The 23,018-nt window shown below is 40.9% G+C and overlaps 1 protein-coding gene across 2 annotated transcripts in view; it reads left to right on the top strand.

Annotated features, from left to right (window-relative positions):
• The window catches only part of NFATC3 (nuclear factor of activated T cells 3), a 142,392-nt gene that overhangs the window by 51,899 nt on the left and 67,475 nt on the right, over nt 1-23,018 (top strand). For both annotated transcript variants that reach the window (XM_077830913.1, XM_077830912.1), the window contains exon 3: nt 13,323-13,485. In XM_077830913.1, the coding sequence (XP_077687039.1) occupies nt 13,323-13,485 (163 nt within the window). The remainder of the gene's footprint in view (nt 1-13,322; nt 13,486-23,018) is intronic.

Genomic DNA, 23,018 nt, shown 5'->3' with positions numbered 1-23,018 from the left:
ATTACATCAGACCAAAGGGTCTCATGGAAAAGTGCTGTTTTATGTGCAACTTGAAAGAGTGCCTCCCCCCAACTTCCCCTACCCATCCCTCCTTCAGGGGCCCTTCTCACAAAGTAATTCTTCTTGTGGCAGTGGAGAGGTTGCTTCTGATAGGAGCAGTCAGGTAGGTTCCTGCTTACCTGGATAGACAAGAGTTTTTACTCCTAATATTTTCCAGTGCTCCCCCCCCCACAATAAAAAAAAATGGGGGGCAGGAGGGGGAGAAGTTTGGCTGATACTATACTTGAGGGAGTTGAACAAGTACAGTCATAAGTTCTGATTCCGTATGCTGACCCTGACTTCCATAAACTCTTCACTGTTGCTTTTGGATTGGTTTGTGTAACCCTCAATCTAAAGGATACGTTTCCATATCACAATTTGCCCAAAATCATCAAAAGTACCTTTTGATTCACTGTGTCTGGGCACCATTTCCACTACAATATGTTCCCCTTTGGCCTTTCCATTGTACCCAAGGTATTTAGAAAATGCCTTTCTGTGGTAGCAGTGTATCCGATGAATCAGTATTTGTTTATCCTTACTTGGATGATTGGCTACTGAAGACTGCTGTGCCTGAAGACCTGTTGTATCACATAGTCACCATGACCAATCCCTTTGTCAGACCTAGGGTTTTTTCCTCAACCAAAGTTGATTCCCTGGGTGTCACAAAGAATTCCTTTCGATAGGTGACATATTGAATTCAGTAGGTAGGAGAATCAGAAAAATTCTCCCATCAGCTTCCATTTCTTGTGTTCTAGAATACTTACATCAGGGGTTGGCTGACTCACCATTCACGGTCCACTTGTTAGCCATCTCCACATATCTTTCTTTAGTTGATGGTAGATCGTTGTTTGTTCATATTTCGGTTTAAAAGTTTGTAAAAGGGTTATCTGAAATGTGTATCCTACTGTTTGAAAGCCTGTCCTTTCTTGGGGCCTCAGTTTGGTTTTGACCATGTTGGTAAAATTTCCATTCGAGCCATTGGCTGAGTGTTCATTTAATCACTTATCAAAACGGCCTTCAGTATTGGCACTGCGCCAGCCAGGAGATTGCGTGAATTGAATGCAGTCATGGCTGATCTGCACCTTTTGTACACTTTTTCATAGGACAAGATAATTCTTAGACCAGATTCTTGATTCTTGCCAACGCAGTGTCTGATTGCTTACAATCAGTGTGCCTTCGGCCCCCCCCCCACCCCTCTCCACCCCGCCACATTGATAAAGGAGAATCTTCCTCCTCAGTGGGATCTTAGAAGGGCTGTCGCCTATTTGGACAGAACTAAGTTTTCATAGAACACCTAGACTGTTTCATATGCAAACAACAACATGGAGCATACAATTTCTTCCCATACTATTTCCTAATGGATTAAACAATACGTTGCTGAGTGTCAAAGCTAGCAAAAGTTCCTGTACCTGTTTCAGTTCAACCATATTCTACTAGAGCTGTGGCTATTTTGTTTGCTTGTCTGAGGCAGGTACCGGTTGCTGCGATCTACAATCTGAACTTCAGTACAGACCTTCACCAAGCACTGTGCTCTGGATTTTGCTTCTAGAATGTATATTGGAAAGGCAGTGTTTCAGTTTTTATTCAACTAGGATTCTGTTCCTGCCTCCAGCATTGCTTATCAATCTCTCCCATAAGTGACAACATGCAGAGCCATTTAGAGAAGAAATGATGGTTACTTACCTGTAACCAGAGTTATTTGAGGTGGTGCTGCATATTCATTCTTCCCACCCTGCTTCCCCTCTCTGCAAGTCCTTGTTGTTGTATGTCTGGCTTTTTGGTGGAAAGGGACTGAGGTGGGGAGGATGCTCCCCTATGTAGCCTTGCCCTCAATGCCTCAGGGATGCTGAGGAGAGGAGTGGGCACGTGAGAATGCTTAGAAGAGGGCAGAGATGGTGCAGTATCCCATAAGTGTGAATGGTTACAAGTAAGTAATTTTAATTTCATTTTGCTCTATCTATGGAGTGTAGCTCTATCCTTGATATTAAAAACTTCTTTTCTATTTGTAAAAGAAGCGTGTTTGGAGAGGGTTGTTAAGTACATGGTTGACATTAGTGAAGTATATATAAAGTATATTGCAGTGTTGTTGTAGTTGTGTTGGTCCTAGGATATATGAGAGACAAAGAGGGTGAGATAATGTCTTTTATTGGACCAACTTCTCTTGGTGAAAGAGACAAGCTTTAGAGTTTCACAGAACTGCTCTTAAGCCCTCTGGAGCTTGAGAGCTTGTCTCTTTCACCAGGAGAAGTTGGTCCAATACAAGACACTACCTCATCCACCTTGTCTCTAACACTAAAGCATAGAAAGTTAGTCCCTAGAAAACCAAATTCAAGATCTAAATATAACCAAAAAGTAGACCATGTGTTAATCCTGGCTTTCGTGTCTAGCAGGGAAACTTTTAAAGGTACAAGTGTGAATTATGTGCTTAACTCCCTTAATTTTCAAAGGGCATAACTGCCCTTTTTGTCTTCAAAAATCTCCCTAGATTACTAACTGCCTTTCATAACTGTCCACTTCTAGTGAATCCGGACGCTTTAATGTTAACAGTATATTAAAAGTATAGAACTTGTCATAGTTACAGATATCCGCATATCTCAAATGCTGTCTTGTACTCAACTACATTGAACACTACTCTTCAGCCACATAAGCAAGCAGTCAGCAGAGTCCTCAGACATTTAAACTGCATGCTTTTCTCTGGAGGAATTTCCTCCCCCACCTCCACATTTATCAGTAATGGACAGCTGCTATTCCTCCTTCAATTTCCTCTTAAACAATAAGGATCAATACACTAGAGTTTCAATTTCCCCTTAAATAGTGAGTATCAATACTGCATTCTCAATTAACCATTAAGGTATTCCTTCTCGGGTACGCCACCTGATCATCTTGACCAGCCCACTGCTCCCTACAGCAGTATTCTAGTACAGCCAGACTTGAAGAAGCACTCCTTTATGTTCAGATGCTAAAGATGCTCCCAAAAAAAATTAATTAAAAAAAAAAAAAAAACTTTGTTGAATACTCAGAGGATAACTCAACTCATCCCAATATAAGCAACCCGCTCTCTGATTCCTCAGAGTCAAAGCAAATATGTAAAATGTGTCTTAACCCAGCTTCCTAAAAGTGATTTAAGAGTTAGCAGTTGCTAGCTGGGATTTTCGGACATCTCTCTTGAAATAGGGAATGCTTCTTCATGTAATGATGAAGTACCTCAGAAGGTGACTATGAAAAGTGGACTTGAAGTTTGTCGGTATATGTTCTCCCTCTCCCTGGAATTCCATTAGAGGAAAAAAAGTAGGGTTAAAAAAAATCTTCAGCTGTTTTGATATTTTGATATTTATTTGCAGCCTGTCTGACAGCTAGCACTGAAAATTTAAGCTTCTGGCATTCTGACTTGCCAGTAGTGAAACCTTTGACAGCAAACAGCCAAGGAGGAGTGGTAGCTTTGAAATATAAATTGAGAGGGAAGCAGACAAGTATTCCAACTTTAACGCTATATCAAAGCTATCTTCCAAAGATCAGTATAACTTTATTTTAAAGATAAGGAGGGCAAATAAATGTTTAGCAGTAGAGTGAAATATGGCCAACATATTCTGCTCTGTAGATATGCAGTTCTTTTTAAAGAATAAGACTAACATGCTGCATTAGCAAAACTTATTGTGAAAATATATTTGCAAATCACTGACTTTGAAGATAAGTGTCCACTTAAGTGAAATAAGTAAGAGAACTTTGAACCTATTACATTTTTAATAAGCTAAACAGTTGATGTTATGTTTACACACCATTAACAAACCTTTAGAAATTCAGATAAGTTTAATACTGGACTTTCACATTTGAACATGTGATTCAATTCCATATTTTACTTTGATGTGATAAAATATGACGTTTGTCCAATCAGTGTACAGTACTAGAATACTGAAAAATGCATTTAATAATGGGTTTACTAGTTAGAATAATGGGAGGGTTGATCTGAAATTGTACATGTGTGGCCCAAATCTTCCTATCACTGTAGAATTAGCACAAGTGGAGGTTGGGAAAGGTCTTTTTAGTTTGTCATCAACCAAAAAGAAAACCCAACAGGAAGAACTGTCACAAAATTACTGTTGCTATATTTAAACTCCAGAATTACTCGAAGCAATGAAATTAAATTACCCATTTTACCCCAATGCACAATGAAAATTAGCCTTATTAGTATTTTTGTCGTACAAGCAGTTCTAGGAAAAAAACCTCCAAAAGATTGGGATAGGCTACGATTTGAGAGCTTTCATGTTTTAAACTATGCCACAATTTTGGCTTGTCCAACTTATTTTTGGTTAATACTCTCTCCAATTTAAAATAAAAACTCTAATTTGGAAGAAACACCAGTGATGAGCACGCCTTCATCCATACTAAACAATACAAAGGTTACTGCAGAAGAGGTGACTGCAGTCCTGGCTGCATGGTGGAGAAAATTACTTTTTCTCATCAAGTGATACTCATAGTAGAAGGATAACACAGACTGAATTGAACTTAAAACATGACCTTGCTGCTAAATTAAGGGTTCAGAGTGGGGAAAAGTGGAGTGCTCAGTATACTTACTCTTCAGATTTGGGGGTGTGGATATGAACTGTTAGAGTGTACAAGCCCTTCTTACCATTCTAGATCTGGATTTGATGGGAAAGGCAACTGGATGAGCATCTGATCATACCTCAGATGAAGCAAAGGTTGACCCTATAGACTTATGGATCTAAACATCAAGAAAAATGGTGAGAGGAGTTGGGAGTGTTAAATATCTAGGAACGTCTGTCACTGCTCTTAATTTGAGAGAAAAGTCAGTCTGCATGAGTTTGTTGTTGGAATTGAAGAAGCCAAGGGAACAAACATTTTTAGGTGAAAGGAATCTAAAAATAAGAAAGCCTTGGTTCCAGCCTCACTTGTATTCAAAAACTCACTAGTGCCAAATGAATGCATGGATCCCAGTGTCTAGTACCACTGGGTCAAAGAAGAGAACCCAGATCTGTGCTAGTTTCAGAATGGAGGATGGCAAAAGAGAAGACTCTCTATAAAAAGCTCCTATCTAAATATCTGTGTCCTTCCGTGAGGGTTTTTTATGTGGCAGGGAGCACATGTAAGATAAGACTATTGGCACGTGAGTTCCATCTGCATGGATCTTTCTGGAAAGTGTCACTGTTCCAAAGCAATCCCAAATCCTGACTGAGTTTGTTCCCAAGCAATACAGAGCAGATGAGGCAGAGTCAAATTGTCAGATGGGTTTTAAAGGTCACCCCTATCATATAATTTTAACCGAAGTTCCACCTTAAGGTGGGCCTGAGGGGTGAAGTCAGTATAGACGGACTGCCTTCTTGTTTGAAGTCAGTATAGACTGACTTGCCTTCCCTTAATCATTTGGAATTGTGGTCCATGGTTGACATGTAATGCCCGTTGGTTGTTTTTTTTTTTTTATTCTAACCTGGATCCATCATACTTTGAAATGATAGTTGCTGGAGGTACAGTTGTCTCTGTTCAATTAGCATTCTGGTGCCTGTATCTTTTCTTCAATCAAATGTAATATCTACTACTGTTTAGGTCCTCCTTGGAGGGTGTACCCAGTGATTTACTATTGGGTTCCTTTTAGTGATAGCTTTGCACTGAAGTACTGTATATACCCTTGAGGTCATCCGAGTCGCAGCTTCATTTTGAAGTTTGTATTAATCTGATTGTGAAACTGTCTTACTGCCATCTACAGAATCTTTGTAGGCTGTGACCTGTGCTGTCTCGCCAGGATCCTAGGACTTATGCATGCTTTTATCACATCCTTTGGTGGTATTGTGCTTTATTTGTGAGTCTACCTTCATAAAGTGCTCAGACTTTTATAGTACACCAGTGAAACACTTGTAGGTTTTCCAAATTTATCCCTGTTCTTTGAGAATCACAAAATGAGATTCTGATGCAAAAGAATAGGCTACATAGACTACTAAAGACACTGTTTGGAATGATTGACTGTAGGGCTTTTAGTTGGAAACGTTTGAAAAGTGGCTATAGACCTTGTTTTTTCCCCAGACCCCAAAAGGTAAAAATTGTAAAAATATAGAAAATTAGATTCTGCTTGATTTCCCCTCCCTCTTCTTCCCCCCTCCTCCTTTTTTGAAACCCCTTGGGGGGGGGGGAGAACCACAGAGTGCTGGTACATTAATTCTGGAGCCTATATTTGCATATTTTGGCTTCCGAATACGAAGTAATATAGCCTTATCAGTAAAACTCTAGCTGTACCTGTAAAAGTATATAATGTTAATCCCAGTTACCTCAAACTTTGAAGGGAAAAGTCTTCCATAGTAGCACTAATTTATGCATATTTTTCTTTAAACTATTTGACTTTTAATCTCCAACATTTTTTTGTTTTGCTGGCCACATCTGGAAACATTGAAATAGAATAAGGATTAAAGACAAATGTTGAAGTTCAAATTGTGAACTTTCTCACAAATTCAAATCGAAACCATAATGTACAAAGGGCTAACAAATTACCTTCAGTGGATCGTTCTGCCTCAAAGATTGAAATCTTGGTAAATTAAAGGTGCTTTCTGCAGTGAAAAGCTTAAATTTAACATCTAGAATCTCTTCTAATAAAGTAGGCAAAATACTTCCAATGGAACCCTTTCTTAAATCAAAAGATGGAGTCCTTAGATTTATTTTCCAGCATCTGATACATAGTAACATTACCCTGACTACTTGTATGAGAGAGTGTTCTACAAATGTGCACATAGATTTGAACTTGTGCTTTAAAGATGTTAGAATGATTGCTCTGTTTGATCTGCAGATTCTTGTAAAAATTTTGATCTGCAGTAAAATTATCAAATATTGAGCTTTTGTTTTTGATGGACTAATTTAGTTACATAACCCATCTGAACAAAAATGAACAAAGTCAGTAAGTTAGGGTAGTTGTGTATGAAAGATAGATCTCTTGGGGAGCAACTATTACCTAAGACCGTGTCTTCACCTGGAAGATCCCTGTGGAGAGTTGAACACCCAACAAACCCCACTAACTCTAATCAAGACAATTGGATTTAAAAAAAAACAAACAAACTCCAAATATTTTTGGACAACATGCCAAGAATGTATTTGAACTAATGTGTAAAAATATGAATGAAAACATACTTTAATCAATTTCTCTGTTGCTAAATCGGGGAAAACCTCCTCCACTGAATGAGAAAATCCAGACTGATTGTTGATACTAATTCTGTCCATTTACAGAATATAATAATCTAGTTCTTTCATGCTCCGCTTTACAGCTGCTTCCTTGACAGGAGCCCCATTCTGTTGGGTTTATTTTTCCCTTTACTTCAGAAGAAGCAGTGCATCTTGGCTACGTGATTAATGCCTTGGACAATCTCCATGTAAGATTTATACTGATAATATCTGTAAGTGGTAATGTGCAACTGAGAGCTATTCTAAGATATTAAATGTATTCAATAAATTCTCCTTTCAGTGTGTACAGTTGGTTGTCTGGACTGTCGTGCTCTTCAGTAGAGTGAAGCTCTCTTTAGCCTGGTGACTTAGTCTTAGATGTTCTGATCTGAGTAGGGCACATCTGTGCCATTTGGGGATCATGATCATTCTGTGAATAGCCAGCATTAATTTAACTATTTAATTTTTAGAAATAAGTTCTATGGTATGGTTCTGTTAAATTTTCAAGCATAGACTTTCCCCTAGTTCTGTCTTGGTCTCGACTCTATAAATGAAGGTTTGATCTTATAAAATAAGTGAGGGGGGGGAAATAGGTTGAAAAGCAATCTGCTAACTTTTGGCTCTCCAGTAGTTAGTCCATGTTTGCCTTCTGAATGGAATTAGCATTATTTACAATGTGTTGTGTCTAGAGGACAATAGCATATGATGCAGCATAATCTCAAAATCTCATACAATACGATCCATTAGGAAGAATCTTTAGAAATTTTATAAACTGTACCTATTAAGATGAGCAAGCTATTTTACTTGCAGTTGTTCTATGTCACTCTTACAGAGATATTGATAGTTTCCAAAAAGCAACAAAATTTGAAACTTGGTCATTTATATGTCACTTGTGGTTTAGTTTATTTATCCTGTTTGTGCTATTATACAAAAACCTGTAATTCAAGGGGCAATGGGGATCTGCCTAATGTGGGTCTTTTGCCATATTCTCCTTAGGTATCTTGCAGAAGGGGGATGAAAACCTCTATAAGGAAACGAGTTGCGAAGGACGATTGGGGTATTTACTCCAAGGGAAAAGAGTGATAATGCTTGCAACTTGTTAGTAGTTAGTGTGTCAGTAGTTCTGTAGTTTATACTGTGGAACGCTTGAGATCTTAGGTCCTCTCATAGACCATCTCTTTTGTGACCTATCGTATGTAATACTGCACCTTCCTTTGTGACAATGAGAAAAGGAGTACTTGTGGCACCTTAGACTAACAAATTTATTTGAGCATAAGTTTTCATGAGCTACAGCTCACTTCATCAGATGCATTCAGTGGAAAATACAGTGGGGAGATTTATATACATAGAGAACATGAAACAATGGGTGTTACCATACACACTGTAAGGAGAGTGATCACTTAAGATGAGCTATTACCAGCAGGAGAGCGGCTGGGGGGGGAGGGGGGAGAGAAAACCTTTTGTAGTGATAATCATGGTTGGCCATTTCCAGCAGTTGACAAGAAAGTTTGAGGAACAGTGGAGGGGGGAATAAACATGGGGAAATAGTTTTACTTTATGTAATGACCGATCCACTCCCAGTCTCTATTCAAGCCTAAGTTAATTGTATCCAGTTTGCAAATTAATTCCAATTCAGCAGTCTCTCGATGGTGTCTGTTTTTGAAGTTTGTTTTGTTGAAGAATTGCCACTTCTAGGTCTGTAATCGAGTGACCAGAGAGATTGAAGTGTTCTCCAACTGGTTTTTGAATGTTATAATTCTTGACGTCTGATTTATGTCCATTTATTCTTTTATGTAGAGACTGTCCAGTTTGACCAATGTACATGGCAGAGGGGCATTGCTGGCACATGATGGCATACATCACATTGGTAGATGTGCAGGTGAACGAGCCTCAGATAGTGTGGCTGATGTGATTAGGCCCTATGATGTCCCCTGAATAGATATGTGGACACAGTTGGCAACGGGCTTTGTTGCAAGGATAAGTTCCTGGGTTAGTGGTTCTGTTGTGTGGTGTGTGGTTGCTGGTGAGTATTTGCTTCAGGTTGGGGGGCTGTCTGTAAGCAAGGACTGGTCTGTCTCCCAAGATCTGTGAGAGTGAGGGATCATTTTTCAAGATAGGTTGTAGATCTTTGATGATGCGCTGGAGAGGTTTTAGTTTGGGGCTGAAGGTGATGGCTAGTGGTGTTCTGTTACTTTCTTTGTTGGGCCTGTCCTATGTATTAGGTGACTTCTGGGTACTCTTCTGGCTCTGTCAATTTGTTTCTTCACCTCAGCAGGTGGGTATTGTAAGAATGCTTGATAGAGATCTTGTAGGTGTTTGTCTCTATCTGAGGGGTTGGAGCAAATGCGGTTGTATCGTAGAGCTTGGCTGTAGATGATGGATCGTGTGGTGTGGTCTGGGTGAAAGCTGGAGGCATGTAGGTAGGAATAGCGGTCAGTAGGTTTCCGGTATAGGGTGGTGTTTATGTGACCATCGCTTATTAGCACCATAGTGTCCAGGAAGTGGATCTCTTGTGTGGACTGGTCCAGGCTGAGGTTGATGGTGGGATGGAAATTGTTGAAATCATGGTGGAATTCCTCAAGGGCTTCTTTTCCATGGGTCCGGATGATGATGATGTCATCAATGTAGCGCAAGTAGAATAGGGGCATTAGGGGATGAGAGCTGAGGAAGCGTTGTTCTAAGTCAGCCATAAAAATGTTGGCATACTGTGGGGCCATGCGGGTACCCATAGCAGTGCCGTTGATTTGAAGGTATACATTGTCTCCAAATGTGAAATAGTTACGGGTAAGGACAAAGTCACAAAGTTCAGCCACCAGGTTTGCCGTGACATTGTCGGGGATAGTGTTCCTGACGGCTTGTAGTCCATCTTTGTGTGGAATGTTGGTGTAGAGGGCTTCTACATCCATAGTGGCCAGGGTGGTATGTTCAGGAAGATCACCGATGGATCGTAGTTTCCTCAGGAAGTCAGTGGTGTCTCGAAGATAGCTGCGAGTGCTGGTAGCGTAGGGCCTAAGGAGGGAGTCTACATAGCCAGACAATCCTGCTGTCAGGGTGCCAATGCCTGAGATGATGGGGTGTACAGGATTTCCAGGTTTATGGATCTTGGGTAGCAGATTGGAACCCCGACCTGGGGTATTCTGGGGTGTGTCTGTGCGGATTTCTTCTTGTGCTTTTTCAGGGAGTTTCTTAAGTAAATGGTGTAGTTTCTTTTGGTAACCCTCAGTGGGATCAGAGGGTAATGGCTTGTAGAAAGTGGTGTTGGAGAGCTGCCTAGCAGCTGCTTGTTCATATTCCGACCTATTCATGATGACGACAGCGCCTCCTTTGTCAGCCTTTTTGATTATGATGTCAGAGTTGTTTCTGAGGCTGTGGATGGCATTGTGTTCTGCACGGCTGAGGTTATGGGGCAAGTGATGCTACTTTTCCACAATTTCAGCCCGTGAACGTCGGTGGAAGCACTCTATGTAGAAGTCCAGTCTGTTTCGACCTTCAGGAGGAGTCCACCCAGAATCCTTCTTTTAGTAGTGTTGGTAGGAAGGTCTCTGAGGGTTAGTATGTTGTTCAGAGGTGTGTTGGAAATATTCCTTGAGTCGGAGATGTCGAAAATAGGATTCTAGGTCACCACAGAACTGTATCATGTTCGTGGGGGTGGCGGGGCAGCAGGAGAGGATAGGACAGATTCTTCTGCTGGGCTAAGAGTATAGTTGGATAGATTAACAGTATTGCTGGGTAGGTTAAGGGAATCACTGTTGTGGCCCCTTGTGGCATGTAGTAGTTTAGATAGTTTAGTGTCCTTTTTCTTTTGTAGAGAAGGAAAGTGTGTGTTGTAAATGGCTTGTCTAGTTTTTGTAAAGTCCAGCCACGAGGAAGTTTGTGCAGAAGGTTGGTTTTTATGAGAGTATTCAGTGTATCCTGTGACAACAGCGGTTGGTTAAATGAAAAGGTACTTTTGGGACATTAAGGGGAAAATAAGCTTAAAGAGTGGTGGTTCTTTTGACCCTGCACTTCAGTTTCAAGAAGCCTACCTTTTTTGGGTATTTCCTGATTTTGACATTTTATTTCCCTTTTTGCAGGGTGAACACTTCAACCCCCACTTTTTCCTTCTATGTCAGAGGAATCTAGGATAGCAGTTACATAAGTAAATAGCAAAATCTACAGTTGATAGTTTTATTTGGCTATTTAGGCAGCAAATCTCTGCCTGTTTACTGCACCTCTGTCCATTTTCTCTGTCTTGCTAACATCACTAGTTATCCCTCCCACCTGCTCATCTCTTGTTAGGGAAGAAGGAGCAGTCACCTGTCCTCTTCTCTCAGTTGGAGAAGAAGAGCCCTTTCTATTCTGACTGCCTGTAAAGACTATTTGCTGGCCTCTTCTCTCTCTCCCCTTCTGCGAGGAGCAGGGGAGTTTCTTATCAACTGTCTGCCCTCCTCCCCCATGATCCAGGTGATCTAGATATGCCTTTCAGTCTGTTTCCTCTCCTCCTGAGGGAGAGGTGCCTGGTAGAAATACTTCCTGAAGCAGGGGAACAGAAGGTGCGTAGTGGTGGTGGGCTCTTCTCCCAAAGGAGGCCTGTTAGTGGTGCCTTCTCTTCTCCCCCGCCATTCCCTGCTAGGGCACAGTGATGTTTGCATTAAGAGGGGAACATATGACTTGGCAGGGAGAGCGTAAGTTCATTCAGATACTTGCTAAAGACAAAACTGTGCTACCTAGCTGTATGGTGGGGAGGAAGCCTTCTTGTTCAATCCTAGCACATTGCCGCCCAGCTGTGGATATGTTACGAGATTTGGTTGAGTTCCCTGGAACTAATAGGGATCTGCGTTTAGGAGAGATTTTGCCATTCACCTGAGTTCTGAATGCTGCTGTTTGTGGGTCTCACCGTGACTTGACGGGTGGGTTAAGTGTTCGTTTGCTTGTTTTTGTTTTTGTGTTTTTTTTTCCCCTGTAAAAGGGGAAGAGACTGAATTAGAAATTCTAATGAAATGAAATCATTCACTGGTCTTTTAATATGTTTTGCCTTCCCTCCTAGCCAGAGTATGGCAATGTAACAATTTTAAAGGAAATATTTTTAAGCTTTACCTTTACGGAGAATAGTGACTCAAAGGTTACCGTACTGGTATTACAAATAATTGTTCTGGGTGCAGAGTTCATTTTGGCTACATCATATTCCTGCAAGTACTTAAGTTTAAATAAAAAATTGTGCTGAATTTCAAAATTCCTGCATTCTTTACTCTACTGGGTATTTATTGGATTGGTTCTGACTTGTCATCTTACTAGAATTATATATAAATATGTGTACCTTAATTAAAGGGATAAATATAATGGATTTACCTCTTCACTGGTAGATTTGGGTGGCATGGATTACTTATTTCTTTCTCAAGCTCTTACTCATGATTTTATCTTCCCCATCCTCCCCCCCGGTGTTTGGAGTGACTTTATTAACGTGTATAAAGGCTAACTAATCTATTGATATACCTTGATCATAGTGGTTTAATCCAAAAGCCCTGCATCATTTTGCACCAAGTCCTTCTACTAAGCTTGGACAACTCTTGTTTTCTTGAGTCCTGCTACTTTCTTCATTTGAATTGCAATCAGAAAACTGGAACACTTAACACTTTGGAGACATCAGACATTTAAGACTAATTTTTCACTTGGGGGAGTAGGAGGAGGGGGAATGGATGCTAATGAATCTTGCAGAAAGGTTACACTGAAGTTATACTGTCAATTTCAATTATCACAAAACCACCATAATTTAAACTCAGTTGGCAATCTTATTTGAGGGCAAATACTGGTATGTTGTGCAATTTTATAGATAAAGTAGTGTATGGAGTCTCACAGAACAGCTTCCTGCACGGTCTTTCTTTTAACTAGTGTTACTCTTCCCCTTCCAATAATTAATCCTCAAAGAAACTAATTTTAAATTAAATTTTGGATAAACATGTATAAAATACTTGAAGCAGAATTTTTACTTCTTGCAAGTTGAAATAAAGTGTAAAACTGTTTTGTCATTTTCATTACAAAATGGTAAATATAGTATAAATTGAGTGAGCGGTGGTTGTAGGTATTTTGACTCTACACTATGGCCAGGTAGCATGGTTCCCTTAAATTTATTGTGCATGTCTTGCTTTCAGCACATCTTCATTACCACCACTAGACTGGCCTTTACCAACTCATTATGGACAATGTGAACTGAAAATAGACGTACAGCCTAAAACTCACCATAGAGCTCATTATGAAACAGAAGGCAGTAGGGGAGCAGTAAAAGCATCTACTGGAGGACACCCGGTAGTGAAGGTATGAAGTTTTTAAACTTTTATATAAAAGTTGTTACAGAAGATTGATCGTACTTACAGTGCAGTACTGTAAACTGTTACTGTTTTCTTGTAGAACTTATTATGATCCTGGATAGATGGAACATCTCTGTAGAATACCGTTTGCTCCAATATGATCTCTTAAATACATTTTTATACTTTTAAAATTTATGCTACAATTACAGAGCATATATTGAATTCTGTTGTACATTATAGACTTATTGGCGTCATGACAGTATGCAAAACTTCTTCCGCTCTTATAAGAAAGGAAATTTGGGGGGGAAATCATATAACTGAGTTTATGTAATTTATCATGCTGTAATCCTCACGTTCTAATTCTGTAACTCTCAAGAATGCTATCACTTCACTTGATTGATGGATTATATTGCCTCAACATCAGGGATACATTTCTGAACATTCCCTCTGGGGCACATGGCATTGGCCAGTGTCGGAAGACAGGACACTGGGCTAGATGGACCTTTGGTCTGACCCAGTATGGCCGTTCTTATGTAACATGAAGACTGGTGTATGCCAAGGATTATAATTTCTTTGGTGGTTTTGTTTTTTTACAATGTAAAATACTATGAGGTACTTCAAGTAGATGTTTGCTAATTTTCATTGCAGTAAACTACAGACCAAAAATTAGCAGTAAACCAGTTCTTTAGCTTTGTTTTTTATCTCCTTGTAAACTAGCCAGATTTTGCTGCTGTTGGGGAAGGAGACTAATACACACAACTGCTTGTTCTTCTCTGGCCCACTGGGAAGCTTCACATCACTGGCTTTCTTAAGTGGGCTGCTAAATAGTAAGGGGAAGGACAAAAGATGATTTGCTAAAGTCTCTCCCAGCTCAATTCTTGTGGTCTTTGGTGAGGGTGCCTGAAACTTCTTTACTTTTGTTGCCCTGAAAGCAAGTACTTTTAAGGCAGCCTGACTCAACCTTATTTCCACAGAAAAAGCAGAAATGTAGACTTTTCGGTTTTAGTGTCTTCTGGCAGTGCATCATGTAGCAATCACCTTTTGGCTAGCAGTGAATGACACTAAATGTCCTCAAAAAGAAAAGAAGGACTTGTGGCACCTTAGACTAACCAATTTATTTGAACATAAGCTTTTGTGAGCTACAGCTCGCTTCATCGAATGCATCCGATGAAGTGAGCTGTAGCTCACGAAAGCTTATGTTAGTCTCTAAGATGCCACAAGTCCTCCTTTTCTTTTTGCGGGTACAGACTAACACGGCTGCTACTCTGAAACCTGACTAAATGTCCTGACCCCTACACTAGCACTTGCTGGATTCTTCCTTTTGTTACAAATGCTACATACATGTGAAGTGCTTTCCAAATGCTTCCTAATCCCGAAAGCCACAAAGAGAGAGATGGCATCCCTCTAATTTAGGCCAGATGTACACTTAAATTTTACCAACATATGTATTGTCACTTAGGGGTGTGGGTGTTTTTTGCAACACAGCTGTGCTGTCAAAAGCTCTAGTGCTGGTATGGTTTATTTTGCTCGCTGAAATGGAATAAGCTATAACAGCAAAAGACTTTAGTACTGCTATAATTGCATCTGTTCTAGGAGAGTTTTGCCAGTATAGCTATACCAGCAAAATTTAAGTGTAGACATGAAGAGGTCACTGACAGAAAATCTTGACAGAATGGGGATTGAAATTTAATTCTTGTGCTCTAACTGCTGGATTATGCTGTCATAATTTGAAATTCTGCTGTGTATCAAACTGCACCACAGTGTCAAAGGAAGTATTTTGGCAGTGTGACAATGAAGGGAGTTGACAGGTGAGCCTGCACTCGGATAAGTCTCCTGTCCACAGACACATGTACTCTGTTCCTTCACTGGCTCCCAGTCTCAAGGCTCTTTGCCCTAATCTTCTACTTTCCTGCCTCACCTCCAGTCTGACTTTTGTACCTTCTGTATTTGAATTAAATGGCTTTTTCGTCCTCCATGCTGCCTGAGTTCCGTCAGTGAGGTCATTTAAGAGCACAGGAGATAGGCACCCTGCTCTCAGTTCTAGTGCCCAGGCCAGCCATTCCAGCGACGTTCCAGCTGCTTCTTTGAGTAGTGTTCCTATGGGTGCTCCACTGTAGGTGTATATGCATCCCCATGCTTCAGATTGGAAACTTTAGGTAGCAGTGTCCATTTGGCCCACACATATGCTCTCTTTGTCTTGTGCCTTGTCTTGAGGCTATTTAGCACTGTGCAGGCAAACTGCCCTCATTTTCTTCTCAACCTCCCTTGGTCTGAAATGGAGCAATAAGCAGAATCTGACAGTCAATTAGCTTTAAACCTTGTTTTAATTTTTAGAGTAGCTACTAGAGTTTCCATTATTAGTTTATTACCAATCCCTTCTCCTTTTTCCTTTTCAATATATAAACAAAATCCCCTTTTTGTTCTGATTTAGAAAACAGTTGCCTCCCTGTCCTTTTTGATTTTGCTGTCCTCTCCCCTCTCAGGGAATGACCTCAAGAAGGGATGTGCCTGGCTCCCCCGGGTTCAAACGCACACTCTCCTGTAGAGAGGCTATCCCAATTAGCAACAGTCATTTTTGCTGAATCCACTGTTTAGGAGAGGTTCACGTGTCACAGAAGTGTACCTTCCGTCAGATGTTAAAGACGAGCAAGAAAGAGCTGTGACCTGAAGTTTAAGCTCCTCATGATGCAGAGTCCCCTGAGATTGGCTTCTGACCCTGGTCCTGGGACTACCCCGGAACAACAATCACTGACGTGACCATCAACGTCCCTGGACATCAAACTATGGTGCAGTCAAAAAGGAAATCTAAGGATTCCTCTCACAAGAGCTTGAAAGAGGGCTGCAAGTCCACAGGCTGAACAGTTGACTAGGAAGAAGAGATCCCCAGAAAAGTCAGTGACCTTAGTACTGATGGAGCCATGGCATGGTACCCATAAGGTGCTAGGTTTCTCTGGTACCCATACTGCCACCAAGCCTAAAGACCCGAGGAGCACAGCCTGCAGCGTCAGTACGGTCTGATAAAAGGCAATAAAGACCGTACCACCTTTTATAAAATGTCACTGCACGAGACAAGGAAAGCCGGAGTACCAAGCGACACATCCATTGTCACACTTACAGGGGACCCTCTTCTGGACGGTCATCACACCGTTGGGACTACAACTGAATCAACACACACGCACATCGACTGACTCTAGTGCAACATCCGGAATTCATATGAGCCTATCCTGATGCAGTGAAGGCCAAAGCATGCCTTCCACTACACAAGTTCAACGCCCTTACCAGCTTGATTGACACCATTAGGACCAGCCACTAGACCTCTGCTAGAAATTGCCTGCAATTACTTGGGCATGTGGTGGCTGGCATCTTTGTGATAAGTCATGCAAGGTTCCACGTGCATTGCCTACAGACATAGGTGCCGACTCTGTGGGTGCTCTGGGGCTGGACCTTGTTCGGTCATCTGCCACCGCTGAGAACAGCCGAGCTCCATCCTCTTTGGAACCCCCCTTCAGGTTGCTATCAGGCTGCTATCAGAGCCCCCCTCACTCTTCTCTTCTGCAGACTAAACAAGCCCAGTTCCCTCAGCCTCTCCTCGTAAGTCATGTGCCCTAGCCCCCTGATCATTTTCCTTGCCCTCCGCTGGACTCTCTACAATTTGTCCACATCCCTTCTACAGTGAGGGGGTCCCAAAACTGGATGCAATACTCCAGGTGTGGCCTCACCAGTGCCGAATAGAGGGGAATAATTACTTCCCTCGATCTGCTGGCAATGCTCCTACTAATACAGCCCAATATGCCGTTGGCCTTCTTGGCAACAAGGGCACACAGCTGACTCATATCCAGCTTCTCGTCCACTGTAATCCCAAGGTCCTTTTCTGCAGAACTGCCACTTAGCCAGTTGGTCCTCAGCCTGTAGCAGTGCATGGGATTCTTCCTAAGTGCAGGACTCTGCACTTGTCCTTTTTGAACCCCATCAGATTTCTTTTTGCCCAATCCTCAAATTTGTCTAGAAAAAAGAAGTGGTACTAGTGGCACCTTAAAGACTAACCAATTTATCTGAGCATACGCTTTCGTGAGCTATCGCTCACTTCATCGGATGCATTCAGTGGAACATACGGTGAGGAGATTTATATACCCACAGAACATGGAAAAAATAGGTGTTATACACACTGTAAGGAGAGTGATCACTTAAGATGAGCTATTACCAGCAGGAGAGCGGGGGTGGGGGGAGGGGCGAGAAAACCTTCTGTAGTGATAATCAAGGTGGGCCATTTCCAACTGCTTGGAAATGGCCCACCTTGATTATCACTACAGAAGGTTTTCACCCCCCCTCCCCACCCCCACCCCCCGCTCTCCTGCTGGTAATAGCTCATCTTAAATGATCACTCTCCTTACAGTGTGTATAACACCTATTTTTTCCATGTTCTGTGGGTATATAAATCTCCTCACCGTATTTTCCACTGAATGCATCCGATGAAGTGAGCGGTAGCTCACGAAAGCGTATGCTCAGATAAATTGGTTAGTCTCTAAGGTGCCCCTAGTACTCCTTTTTCTTTTTGCGAATACAGACTAACACGGCTGCTACTCTGAAATTTGTCTAGGTTACTCTTGACCCTATCCGTACCCTCCAGCTTATCTGCCTCTCCCCAGATGAGCTTAGTGTCATCTGAGAACTTGCTGAGGGTGCAATCCATCCCATCATCCAGATCATTAATAAAGATGAAGAAAACCAGTCCCAGGCCTGACCCATGGGGCACTCCGCTTGATACTGGCTGCCAACTAGACAGAGCTGTTGATCCCTACCCGTTGAGCCCGACAATCTAGCCAGCTTTCTATCCACCTTATAGTCCATTCATCCAATCCCTACTTTTTTAACTTGCTGGCAAGAATACTATGGGAGACGTGTCAAAAGCTTTGCTAAAGTCAAGATATATCACGTTCACCGCTTACCCCATATCCACAGACCTAGTTATGTCATCATAGAAGGCAATCAGGTTGGTCAGGCATGACTTGCCCTTAGTGAATACATATTGACTGTTCCTGATCACCTTCCTCTTCTCCAAGTGCTTCAAAATGGATTCCTTGAGGACCTGCTTCATGATTTTTTTTCCAGGGGCTGAGGTGAGGCTGACTGGTCTGTAGTTCCCCGGGTTCTCCTTCTTCCCTTTTTTAAATATGGGCACTATATTTGCCTTTTTCCAATCATCCAGGACCTCCACCGATCACCACGAATTTTCAAAGATAATGGCCAGTGGCTCTGCAATCACATCAGCCAATTTTCTCAGCACCCTCAGACGCATTAGATCTGGACCCATGGACTTTTTTGCATGTCCAGCTTTTCTAAATAGTCCTTAACCTGTTCTTTCACCACTGAGGGCTGCTCACCTCCTTCCCATACTGTGTGGCCCAGGACAGCAGTGTGGGAGCTGACCTCCTCTGTAGTATCAGAGGGGTAGCTGTGTTAATCTGTATCCACAAAAAAACAAGGAATCTGGTGGCACCTTAAAGACTAACAGATTTATTTGGGCATTCACCTTGTCTGTGAAGACCGAGGCAAAAAAGGCATTGAGTACTTTTTCCACGTCATCTGTCACTAGGTTGCCTCCACCATTCATTAAAGGTCACACGCTTTCCCTGACCTTTTTTCTTGTTGCTAACATACCTGTAGAAACCCCTTCTTGTTACCCTTCACATCTCTTGCTAACTGCAACTCTAGTTGTGTTTTGGCATTCCTGGTTACACCCCTGCATGCTCAAGCAATATTTTTATACTCCTCTCTAGTCATCTGTCTAAGTTTCCACTTCTTGTAAGCTTCCTTTTCGTGTCAAAGCTCACCGAAGATTTCACTGTTAAGCCAGGCTGGTCGCCTGCGGTATTTGCTATTCTTTCTGCACATTGGGATGGTTTGTTCCTGCGCCTGCAATATGGCTTCTTTAAAATACAGCCAGCTTTCCTGGACTCCTTTCCCCCTCATATTAGCCTCCCAGGGGATCCTGCCCATCAATTCCCTAAGGGAGTCAGTCTGCTTTTCTGAAGGCCAGGGCCTGTATTTTGCTGCTACTCCTTTTTGTGAGGATCCTGACCTCAACCATTTCATGGTGTCCACCATCTTATGGTCACTGCTGAAACCATCTAGTTCTTAATAGCTATGTACCCTGCTTGAATATTCCTGTTTTGAGTTATCTAAATCAGAGCAGTAAATGACTTGCTAATTGTTAAAACTGGAATTAGAATTTATGCATTCCTGTTTCCCAGTTTCAAGCTCAGATCACTTGATTATGCTTCCCTAAGTTAAAATTAATACAAACGCAAATCAATATGGTTTCACAAGTGGATCTCTTCCTTCTGTAACTACAATATAATAGTTGTATTTGATGGGAGAGATCAAGTTGTTGTGAAACAAAACATTGATTTGCATTGGTGTTTACTTTTTATGTGGTGCTGGGAAAAATTGTGTATTAAGGGTCAAACTCAATGAATGGTGAACACTGAGCTGTAGGAAGGTTAAAATACTTGATTTGGCATGTGTGCTCTGCCCAGAAGTGTGCTCTGCCCAGCTCTCCCTCACCCCTCCCCACCCCAATGTACTACATATATAGTATTTGTAGTATACATTACTTTTTACAGATATTCTAAATAGTCTTATCAAAATTTTTGTTGCTCATAGCCTTATTTAGCTCTTTACCACCCAACTCTGTGTGAGTGCATGATCAATGTGTTGCACAGGGTGTTAAGTGTTCCAGACACAAACTGCTCTCTAATGGTCTTTACATTTTGTTTGTTCATGCGCAGTTGCTTTTAGATCATACTACATACTTTGCAGCACTTAACAGGGTATTTGTTTTTAAGATTATTTTCTGTGAATACGATGTAATGCAGAACCATAAACTTTCCATACGTAATTTATACATTATTTTTTAACAAGATTTTAAGATAGTGGTACATAGCTTCAGTTTACATGTGGGTTGTTAGTCATGCTGTACTCTGCCTGTCTCTAGGAAACTAAGCCTCTGACAAATTTGGCATCATCTGTCATGAGCATGTTTAATCAGCTTATCGTTTCCAATGTGTGGGGAAGCTAAACAAATTGAAGTCTCACTTTGCTGGGTCACTAAATGGACTTCCGTGCTTTAAAAGGACATGAATAAATTTTATTTTTATTTAGGAGTTTCTGCAATGAAATTCTGTCGTTTTTGGCCATTCTGATAGCAAGATGTTTTTTATTATCATCTGCTACAAAGTATCAGCCTTTTAAATCTCAGCTTGATATGGGTATGTTCCAGTTTAAACTGTAAATCAAAATAATTTGTCTTAAAGGCTCTCCCTTTTTTTCAGATTTGAAAAAAAGTTGAGTTCTTTTAATAAAGGAGGAATAAATAACTTACCAGAATTCCTGTTTATGGCTTGGTTGCCATATTAAAATAACTAGCTAAACTATGGTTACCACATTTAGTAAACTTAAGTTTCTATATGAGTACCGATTGTTTCAGTGGAATAGTAGTGTTTTAAATAAAATTTTATGAATAGTGAGATTCACTGATGAATTGTCATAACTTCACTGATGTGTTCCTCAAGATCTGCTTAATGTTTTAAAATCTGAATAAAATGGTAGAAATTGTGGCAATCATATTGGCCCGTTAGCCTGAGGATATATGCCCACTATGTTATACAGAAACTTAGAAACTGTTATTGGATCCTTGGTTGCTCTCAGGTGACTTGGCCTTTTCCCCTCTGAGTTTGCATAGAATCTTTTCTTTCTGATGTGACCCTAAGCACAATCATCCATGCCTTTGTCATTTCCAGAATGAATTTACTGCAGCATGTGGTTTCACCAGAAAACCTCTTTAAAGGTCATTTGGTGAAACACTTGCACTTAATTTTGCAGAAAGCATGTTGCATCTGTACTTTTAAAACTATGCTTCGCTGTCAGTCTGTATGGAGTTCTTTGTTTCTGGTTTTGGGGATTGCTTGCGGGGAGGGGGGGTGTGAGAGAAAGAGAAGTTTTAGATCTGGTCTGAACACAAAGTTGCACCAGTTTAATGAAAGGTTTGATTTTTGTATTGATTTAGTTAAACGGATGCAACTTTGCATGGATATGCTTTTAGAGTGGTTTAAACCTATCTTATATTGGTTTAGCTTGTGCCAGACTGTATCCAAATTTTGTTTTCAGTGTGCTGCAGATTTTTGCATGAAAAATGTGTGTGTTGTAAACTGTCAGGAGAAAGCTGGAGATATTGATAGCTGGAGAGGAGGCAGTTGGCACTCTCATCATGTAGGAAGATGGTGTGGAAGTTGGTTTTGTTTTTGTTTTTCATATGCAGGAGACATCACTGGAAACTTTGGTCAAGGGAAGACTCCCCTCACTGTTTTTGCCAGGTGGGGGTCTGTATTCCTCATTAGTCCCTCTCCAGTAGCCTTCACAACAAATAGGTGCCCATTTGCACCTGGCTCCTCTACATCAAGTAATTCTAAATAATGATATTATCCTGATGTTCTGGCTAAAATGGTCAACAGTAAAATAGTTAATATTGATATTTAAATTATTAGCATTTGGCTTTAGCCTTGATACCTGATAAAGATATTAGGGTTTCTGAGACTCTTTTCACTTGAGATTTTTTAATGAAAAACATGGAAATTGTCATACTGATGTAGACCAATATCTTGTTTACGACACTGCTCAGTACCAGCTGCTTCACAGGAAAAAACTTGGAATAGGCAGATGCCGCATAACCTGTCCTCAGGGAAAGCTGCCTTTTAAGCTTTGTTTGCTTGCACCCAACCTACCATGTGTTTTTAATATGGCTAAATGTAAGTGTATACATCTAAGAACATAGAATGTAGGCTGTACTTACAGGGTGGGGAGGGGGACTCATCTTGGGAAGATAGTGATTGAGAAAAAAAATTGGGGGCTCCTGGTATATTACCAGCTGAACGTAAGCTCCCAGTGCAATGCTCTGGCCAAAAGGGCTTGTGTGATTCTTGGGTGTATAAATGGGAGTTTCGAGCGGGAATAAAGAGATTATTTTAACTTACATATTTGGTATTGGTGCAACTGCTGATGGAATACAATATCCAGTTCCGGTATCAACAATTCAGGAAGGATGTTGATAAATTGGAGAGGGTTCAGAGAAGAGCCATGAGAATGATTAAAGAATTAGGAAACTTGCCTTAGATTGAGTTTTGTGAGTGTCTCATTATATTTAGTGTAACAGAGAAGTTAAGGGTGACTTGATTGTAGTCTAAGTACCTACATGGGGAACAAATATTTGATGATCTCTTCAGTTTAGCAGAATAAGATATATAACATGATCCAGTGGTTGGGAGTTGAAGCTACACACATTGAGACTGGAAAGAAGGCGTAAATTTTTAACGGTGAGGGTAATTTACCATTGGAGCAATTTATCAAGGTTTGTGGTGGATTCTCTATCACTAGGAAACTTTAATTTAAAGTTGGATGCTTTTCTAAATATATGCTCTAAGAATTATTTTGGGGAAGTTCTATGGCCTGTATCACACAGGAAGTCGGATGAGATGATCACAATGG

This window comes from Eretmochelys imbricata, chromosome 12 (assembly GCF_965152235.1).
Source record: "Eretmochelys imbricata isolate rEreImb1 chromosome 12, rEreImb1.hap1, whole genome shotgun sequence".
NCBI lineage: Eukaryota > Metazoa > Chordata > Testudines > Cheloniidae > Eretmochelys > Eretmochelys imbricata.
This window is presented reverse-complemented; position numbering and strand designations above follow the sequence as displayed.